At 54.1% G+C, this 9,038-nt stretch overlaps 1 protein-coding gene across 4 annotated transcripts in view; it reads left to right on the forward strand.

Annotated features, from left to right (window-relative positions):
• The window catches only part of AMOTL2 (angiomotin like 2), a 17,944-nt gene extending 9,383 nt beyond the window's left edge, over nucleotides 1-8,561 (forward strand). For 2 of the 4 annotated variants that reach the window (XM_053903794.1, XM_019436958.2), the window contains exons 6-10: nucleotides 3,114-3,409; nucleotides 4,183-4,490; nucleotides 5,275-5,492; nucleotides 6,065-6,238; nucleotides 7,244-8,561. In XM_053903794.1, the coding sequence (XP_053759769.1) occupies nucleotides 3,114-3,409; nucleotides 4,183-4,490; nucleotides 5,275-5,492; nucleotides 6,065-6,238; nucleotides 7,244-7,302 (1,055 nt within the window). In that variant the 3' untranslated portion in view covers nucleotides 7,303-8,561. The remainder of the gene's footprint in view (nucleotides 1-3,113; nucleotides 3,410-4,182; nucleotides 4,491-5,274; nucleotides 5,493-6,064; nucleotides 6,239-7,243) is intronic. The other 2 variants (XM_053903795.1, XM_019436995.2) reach the window with 1 other exon arrangement.
• Nucleotides 8,562-9,038: the final 477 nt, after the last annotated feature.

Here is a 9,038-nt window from a genome sequence, read left to right on the forward strand (position 1 = left end):
TGGAGATTAGTGACTGAGAAGTCTCCACTGGCCTGAGAGAGAGACTGAGAAGTCTCCACTGGCCTGAGAGAGAGGCTCTGGGAATGGCACGGGAATGGCTCAGGTGGAGGTGCCTGGAGTGGGAGAGACAAAGGAAGCCCTGAACACCTGGAAGAAGCTCGAGCAATCCGAAGTTCCTATTGTGCTATTGTGCATTTGCAGAGAAATGGAATGGGGGTGGCTGGTGTCCCAGGTGAGGGTGGCTTTGAGGAAGCCTACTGTGTGTGTGAATGGCCTGGATAGTAGGGGGTGTCCAGAAATGGAGAAATGGCTTGAGGACTGAGCTCTGGCTGGCAGCACCTCCCTCCTCAAGGAAGGCTCAGAGCCCTGGCTGGGGCTGCCCTGGACAGCGAATGGGAGAACACGACACTGACCGGATTGGGGGGTGGGGGTGGGCAGGAAGTAGGATAGGCTGTACTGAGCAGATTGAGGTGGCAATGGAGGTGATGATGCTGGGGGAGGGCGGGAAAGGAGCAGCCCTTCGTGTAGCCCTTGGGAGCTTGGGCGGAGGGGTTGCTGGCTGTTGTCAGAATGGGGGCCTCCTGCAGGAGGGCAGGCTTTGGGGGCGCGGCGCCACAGAAAGGAAGTAGCCAGGCAGGTTTCTGGGAGCCAGCAGAAGAGGGGCGGGGGGCGGGGGGAGGGGGGAGGCCGGCCCGGAGGCGTTTCCGCTCCCCAGAGAGCAAGCGCCAGGCTGTTCTTGGCTCCTCGCTGGAGCCATTAATCTCACAGCCGCGGGTGACCTGGATGCCTGGCATTCCAGAGCCGGGCTGTTCCGCTCTGGGCCCGCCCCCCGCCGCCGCTCCCTCTGGGACAAAGGGAGAAGGCCCAAGCCGGTGGGGGCCAAGCCCATAGCTTTCTCCCGGGCTGAAGGCGCATCCCCCCCCACCCCTACTGCGCAGCTCGCTCTGCCTTCCTGCGCGCCCTTGGCACCCTCCCATTCTCCCGGCTCCTCTTCCACCCGGGCCCAGGGGCTCTCCTCCCCAAACAGTTTCATCCTGGTGACTGAGGATGGCCAAGGCTGAGGCCTCTTCAGCCCCTGCCAGGGCCTTAGAGGTTGTGCAAGGCAGCAGGAAGCTGCCAGAAACAGAAGACTAGGTCCCCCCACTCCACCCCAAGGGCTGAGGAAAGCCAAGCAGCTTTTCCTTGTTCCTTGATACCTATGGAGAAAACACAAAACTCCAGGGAAAATGTCTCTAGTTGACCTCACTTTTTTTCTGGGGTCAGTCAACAACTAGGAGGAAAGCGTGATTATTGTCACCAATGCCACCCGCTTTTCATACAGACAGATCTGGCTGCTCTGGTCTGTGTCTCCCTGGGGATCTGGCTTTGAGTCCTGAGGCCTCACTTTCCGAGTTCTGTCCCTGTTAGACATTTGCTTCTTGCTGGAGACTCGGGTTCTGGGGTTCTAAGATGGGGCAGCCATGGTCAGACTGGATGAGAGGCTGCTGCCCACAAGCTCTGTGAGCTGTAGGCTCTGTGAACACATGCAGGAGGGGGTCATTGTTTCTAGGCCCAAATCCCCAGTCTCCTCTCTCTGCCAGCCCCTCCACCACACTCATGAGATGCCAAGTCAACAGTCAACCCACTGTGGATGCCTCCACTTCAGTATTATTGAGTTTCCTCATCTTTTTTCTCCACACCAAAGAGTGAGGCCGGCCTGGGCCCAGCCTTCAAAAATCCGGAGTGAGTCAGAACTGACCTGGGTTGACTGTGCCCTTCTCCTGCTTCAGGGCCCTGAGTAAATGAATCCTCCCTCTGCCTACCCAGGTCCCCAGCCTTAACTCTTCTATTCCAGAACCTGTATTGTCCCTTGTGATAGGTATTTAGCCACATGTGGCGCAAAGATTAGAACTAATTCAGATTGAATAAAAAGAATTTCAGTTCCTTCCCCACACTTCAAGTGCTCAATAGCCATGAGTATCTAGTGACGACTGTACAGGTTAGCACAGTATAGAACAGGTTTATTACAGCAGAAAATTCCACTGTACTGTGATAGTGCTGCTCTAGGGACAGTGCCTTTGAGTTCATCAGGCAGGCCCTGGAGCCCACCCCCTTCTACTCTCCAGTAAGGCAGGCAGCCCACACACTCTTTGCGGGGCTAGCCTGGACTCCCAACGGGCAGGTGCATGGAAGGTAGATTTAAGCCTAGAGTATCAGCTAGAAGACTGCGTGGTCTGGCTTGGACCTTGCTTGGCTCTGCAATGCGGTGTGGGTCTCTGAGCAGAGTTCTCTTGGGGAAGGAACAAAGATGATTTAAAAATCAGCTTAGCTAGGACTTCAGCCACAAATCTTTGGACCATAGTCATTTTTATTGTGCCACAAAGGTTGCATTTCTTTATAAGCCTGGTCACCTACCCTCTCAGTGGTTCCCCCAGACCAGGGAAGGAAATGCAGCACTATTCTGGGGAGCCCTGGGTCCGCAGAATGTGTCCTGGAGCTCAGTCTGGGAGGCCTGTGGATATGAGGGGCACCCCACCACAGCCAGAGCAGCCTGGTCCTTTGGAGGCCAGGTTGACTCGGGTCCCCGCTTTAGCAGCACCATTCACCTGTGTTTCTTCCCCAATATGTTGGGGGTCACACATCCTACCTCGAGGGACCATTATGAAAGGCTATTATACAAAGATGTGTAAGTAAGTACCTGGCTCATGGTGCAACCAGTGATGCTTCTTCTCTTCCCTGTTCCTTCATTCTTTCACTTGAATGATGGCCATGTCACAGTCCACCTGAGCCTTCTCATCTGGAAATAGGCATCACACTTCCTATCTGGCCAGTCTCTAGCGTCATTGTGCGAAATTGTGAATGTGGTTTGGAAATGGTGACACCTGGCACAAGTGGACAGTGTTTGGGGCTGCCCATGTCCCAGTAGAGAGGCAGCACAGCCCAGTTATTACTGCAAGGGCCCTGGTCCAGTGCTGTCATTTATTTGTGACTTAACCTGTCCCTCCTCCATAAAATGGTAATGGAAATACTGGCACCTAACTCCTAGGGTCGTTGAGGCCCAGCATGTGGTAGGCGCCCAGTGGGACGAGCTAGGGCGGTTGCCATCACAGACTGAGCCCCACACCTCCCTGCAGGCTATGAGCAGCAGCAGGAGCAGGAGAAGCTGGAGCGGGAGATGGCCCTGCTGCGCGGCGCCATCGAGGACCAGCGGCGGCGCGCAGAGCTGCTGGAGCAGGCTCTGAGCAACGCGCAGGGCCGGGCCGCACGAGCCGAGGAGGAGCTGCGCAAGAAGCAGGCCTACGTGGAGAAGGTGGAGCGGCTGCAGCAGGCCCTGGGGCAGCTGCAGGCGGCCTGTGAGAAGCGGGAGCTGCTGGAGCTACGTCTGCGGACACGCCTAGAGCAGGAACTCAAGGCCCTGCGTGCGCAGCAGGTGAGCTTAGAGACCTGTGGTGGCGGCAGAGGGAGGGCAGTATCTGAGGAGGCCGGTTCTGAAGGCCCAGGAGCCCCTGCCGAGATCCAGGTGGAGGCCTCCTTGGAAAGCGGGGATGATCTGTGTTCCTTGCCCCAGCTCCTGCCAGCCACCTTAGCAGAGGCTTTACCTCTTGGCCAGGTGCCGGTCTTGGGGACTCAAGACCTGGGCTTCCGGGCTCCACAGCAGCAGGGGTTGGCATCCTTGGTCTCTAGAGAAAGTAGCTCAGGAGCCTTGATGTGGAAGACTAGCCGGCTCTTACATGTCTCCCCAAGATGAAGAGGGCAGATGGTGACCCAGATCCTGAGTCTTTATGCTCGCTTTGGGCTGTGTTACTAACCCTGGTGTTTACAAACCAGATAGAGTTCTATCTCCACTCCCAACCTTACCCTTCACACAGAGGTAGGGTGACCAAATGTCCAGGACTGCCCAGGTGGGTCCTAATTTACGCCAGTTGTCGCAGTGTAATTATTAAGAGTACCCATTTCCCAGTTTGGAGGATACTTTCTGTGGTCCCCTATGCAAGGCAGGCCTGATCTTTCCTATACCCTTGGCCACAGGGGTGTGGGGAACCGTAGCACCTGCTTCATCTTTGGTGGCAGCAGGGTGCTGGGGTGGGTGTGCCGGGAAGGGCAGAACAAACCTGTGCATAGGTGAGAGTCCTCCTGTGGCAAGGACCAGTGGCTGCCACGCCCCAGCCTCCGCCCTTGACCACAGTGCTCCCTTCTCTGCAGAGACAGGCAGGCACCCCCACAGGTGGCAATGGCAGTGGTGGGTCCCCGGAGATCAGCGCCCGGCGGCTGTCGGAGCAACTGCGGGAGAAAGAGGAGCAGATCCTGGCACTGGAGGCTGATATGACCAAGTGGGAGCAGAAGTATTTGGAGGAGCGCGCCATGAGGCAGTTTGCCATGGACGCGGCTGCCACAGCTGCCGCCCAGCGTGACACCACTCTCATCCGACACTCCCCCCAGCCTTCACCCAGCAGCAGCTTCAACGAGGGCCTGCTCACCGGCGGCCACAGGCATCAGGAGATGGAAAGCAGGTTGGGTCTTGGAGGCCACCGGGGGTGGGGGTGGGGGTGGGGGTGGCCCTGTCCAACCCCTGCCATGCCCTTAATCCCTGATAAACACTCCTCTCCCCATGAATGAGGCTCAGCAGTCTCTCATGCTTCTGGGCTGATTCCTGTGTGTTTGGCTCACCAGGCACCACACACATGTTCTCTCCCAGAGACTCCTTGGTCTGCCCGGGAGACCTTGGCTGTGGAGGTACTGGATGCTATCCAAGGCCCTGGCCTCTATCTGCTCCCCCCTCCCCCAGGAAATCAGAGAATAAGACTTTCCAAGTGAATCCACACCATGTACCACCCCAGAAGGAATGTGGACTGGGTCCCTGCCTTGGGGATAGCTAGTATTTTCTCTCCAAAAAAGATCTCAGAGGCCCTACAAGATTTCTGTTCAACCTATGTCTGACTCAAAAGCACAAGCACATCAACTGAGCCCATTTGATGGTCAGCAGCTCAGGGGTATTGCCCCGCGGGAGAGGGATTGTGCCATTGCTATCATCAGATGAATCCAACCCACCCCTTGACCTGCCTTTGCTGGCATAGGAAGGGCCCAGTGTCTCATGTGCTGGAGGTTTTCAGGGCTTCAGATTTCAGAACTGTGATGGCATTTCTAAACCCCACCCCCCACCCCTGGTCCCTATTACAAGGACAAGAGAATACATCCTGGCTCCTCAGTGGGGAGGGCTTTTTGTCCAACTTTTATGAGGTGGAGGCCGCTGGATCTGTAGGTCTGACCATGTGAATGTGGCCTCTCACCCCTCAGGTTGAAGGTGCTCCATGCCCAGATCCTGGAGAAGGATGCAGTGATCAAGGTCCTTCAGCAGCGCTCCAGGAAAGACCCTGGAAAGGCCACCCAGGGCTCCCTGAGGCCCGCCAAGTCCGTGCCATCTGTCTTCGTGGCTGCAGCGGCAGGGAACCAGGGCTGGCAAGGTCTCTCTTCTAGTGAGCGGCAAGTGGATGCCCCTGCCCGGCTGGCTACAGGTGAGACGAAGCAGGTGGGGAGCACAGGTAGAAGAGTAGGTTGCTTTCAGGCCTTTGCTCCCAGAACTGAGGCTCAGAGGAGCCAGGGTTTCCTGACCCCTTGCCCAGGGGAGCCAGCTTACCGTCTGGCTCCAGTAACCACAGCTACGGCCACAGCTATCCTGCTGGTGTGAAGAGGCATGCTGTAGTCCCCATCCCCATAAATTCCATCACCGTGGATCCTGGCCACTTGCCATCTAAGCAAAAATAGGGCTTCCTGTGCAGATGTACCTTCCAGGCCAGCTCTTCCACTTCTTCATCTGAGCAGATGCCACAGAAATTCAAGAGTCCCTGATGCTTCTGAGATTTCATCTGCAAAGAAGGGTTCTGCTACTTAAAATGTTTGGAAACCAATGCAACCGATAGTTATCCCCATTTGGAAACGGGAGCATTTAATCTTAATTGAAGTTCTTACAAATCAAGAGCAACCCATACCACCTCGCGCCCCCAGTTGGTACAGTTAACTTCAGGTGTTCTTCATGGGGCTACAACTCGTGGGCAAGGCAGTAACTCTCAACCTCCTTCCTCTCCAGCAGACAGGGCCCCTGAGGAGGAGCCAGTAGCCGCAGCTCCCCTCCCTGCCCATGCCAAACACGGGAGCAGAGATGGGAGTACCCAGACCGATGGTCCCCCAGACAGTGCTGCCGCTTGCCTGGAGCCCGACAGCCTCCTGGGGTACAGCGGTGGCCAGAGGACAGCCTCACTGGGTAAGTCCCTCTTCCCTGGGCTTCTGTGCCAGGCAGGGCTGAGGGCGCACTGGGGTGTGAACTGGAGCACCAGGCCCTTTTTTCCCAGACCCCTCGGGCTCATGGCCCACTCTGCAGGGGGAGCAGTGCACAATGATAGGCCGGCAGGGTGAATGTGAGGGCTGGTTGGATGTGTGAATAGAGGAACTGAAAAACCCTGATCACAGACAGATCCTGAGTTCAGAAAGAAAGCGCCTGTGTGGGGGGCACTTTGCCTCCTCTTTCGTAGTCTTCCTTACATATTTCATTACCAATCTAAATATCTAAGGTCATGGAGCTTGGCGAGTTACCTGACAACAATCTCAGGGTAGAAGAGTTTATTTAAAAAGAGTCCAAGACAGAGACATTTGAGAAGATGCCTTTTCAATTTTTTGCTTCCCTTTCACATTAGCCCTTGCATGCTTGCCTGTGCCTTGCCATCTCAGAAAACCACAGGCACAAAAAGAATGCTGCAGCCTCCTTCCCTGGGCCCCCCTCCCTCCGAGCCTCCAGGCAGTTTAAAGTTAGAAACAAATGTCATTGGACACTGATAGTCTGGATGGAGAGCTGGTGTGGGGGGTGGGGGCTGAGCCTTGTGTTTGGTTGGCCAAGTTAGAAGCACCTGGGCAGTTGAGGGGGGGGAAGTTGGTGAAGAAAGATCCTATCTTAAAAATGGGTGAGGATTTAGTGGTGCCTGGATGGCTCAGTCGATTAAGCATCTGACTTGGTTTCAGCTCAGGTCATGATCTTACGGTTTGTGAGTTTGAGCCCCACATCGGGCTCTGTGCTAACAGCGGAGCCTGCTTGGGATACTGTGTCTCCTTCTCTCTTTGCCCCTCCCTGGCTCTGTCTGAAAATAAATAAAATTAAATTAAAATGAATGAATGAATGAATAAATAAATAAATAATTTTAAAAATGGGTCAGGATTTAAAAGAACAATCTTGTAACGCTCACTGGCGTTTGCCTGTGCTCTTGTCTCTCTCCAGACTCTGTCGCTACATCCAGAGTCCAGGACTTGTCGGACATGGTGGAGATACTGATCTGAAGGAGGTCGTGCCTGGGGACTCCGAACCATTCCCTGTCTCCTGCCCTCTGCCACTGTCAGCCATTCCAGCAGCCCCTCCAACTGCTGCTGCCCCACTTTCCCCAACCAGGCACTCATTCCCATTGACCGTCTGGTGCCCGGGGCTTAGGAAGAATACTGTAGGGGTGAGGGGAGCTGTGAGAGCACCTGCACCCAGAAGACCCTGCTTCTCAGCCCCACATCCCTCCTGGGCCCATGCAGAATGAGGATTCCCAGGCTTACTGTTGGGGTAGCAACTGGAAGCCCAGAAGGGAGCTGAGCCCTCTCTGGACCCCCAGTTGGCACTCAGGCAGGGAGGGAGGGGATATCTTGGTGTGAGGGGCTGGTTGCCCCTGGACAACAGTAATAGGTCAGCTCTGCTGTTCCCCTGTGGCTGAGTGTGGTCCCTGCCAACCTCATCTGCTCCTCAGCTCCTCATTGCCTCCTTGAAATCACGGAGACTTGGCATCTTTTGGGGACTATTGAGGGTGTTAATCCTGCAGAAGCTACAGCCTTGCCCCCTCACTCAGAGTGGGGAGGGGCCGTTTAAGTGGACTGGGATAAGCTGTGCAGATTGTATATATTCCCCTTTCTTGTGGAACAGAAGATTGAAGTGTGCCGCTTCAGATCTGTCCCCTCTCTGTTCCCCTGTCCCTGCTGCCACGGTTCCTGTAATTGCCAACCAGCCTCCCAGCTCTCTCCCCTTCTCAAGTTCTTGGCCCATGGATTTTGATACTGGTTGATCCACATGATATTGCTGTCTTTTCTTCCACCTTAAGCCCTGTTTTAAATGCCCATGGACTCCTGTCACCAGCCTCTTGAAATGGCTCCACAGCTCCTGTCCCTGGGACGTCCTGTCAGTTTGGTTATGAACCCTGAGCCAGATGAAATGAGCCGTGGGGGCCTTCCCAGCTCTAATTCTCTTGACGGAAACTGGAGAAGTTGCCTTGTTCTCATCAGTCTTTGTTCCCACCTGGAGGGATTGGGAGTGGGAGTATGCTGGTGAAAACTAGTCAGTGAGCTACAAGATGCGACTCACATCGTCTTCTGAATGGAGCCCCCGTCACAAAATGGCAGTCGTGAGGCTGGCTCCTCAAGCTACCGGTGAGCAGCGCCCTGAAAAGCAGGGCCAGTGCTTTGGAATTAGAGCAAAGCATCCATGTAACAGCCTGCCAGCAGCAGTGACTTTGACTTCTGGTCTTACAGAGTCCCCTAGCTCAGCCCCAGGACCCATTGGTGGGTTTTAGTAGTTTGTCTTGACTGTTTTTAGTTCTCCTTGAATCTCTGTTTTTTTCCTTTACTGTTTTTAGGTTCGGTATGTGTCCTTTCATTCCCATGATTCCTCAAGTTTCCTTTTTAAACATTTGCATTTGCTGGACAATTGCATATTTTTTTACATCCCCCTACCCTTCTTTAAAGATGAAAAATACATTTGGTTCATGTGCATTGTTTACAAAGCAAAAAGAAAAAAAGAGAAAAAAAGGCAAAAAAATATTGTGAAAGAAAAAAAACAACTTAATATATTTTGGATTAATATTTGGTATTTCTTTTAAAGTATTTTTTGTGCTGTGAACATTTTCTGCCAAAGACCATGATGTGTGTCTGTATGTTTAAGTTATCGTAAATATTTAAAATGTAAACATGGCTGTTTTGTTATGCCACCCTGTACCAGGATTGCTGCTGCATTCCACTGGGTATAACAGTATTTTAATAAAAAA

The sequence above is a fragment of the Panthera pardus genome, unplaced genomic scaffold, assembly GCF_024362965.1.
Source record: "Panthera pardus isolate Hobbes unplaced genomic scaffold, ASM2436296v1 HiC_scaffold_16, whole genome shotgun sequence".
Lineage (NCBI taxonomy): Eukaryota > Metazoa > Chordata > Mammalia > Carnivora > Felidae > Panthera > Panthera pardus.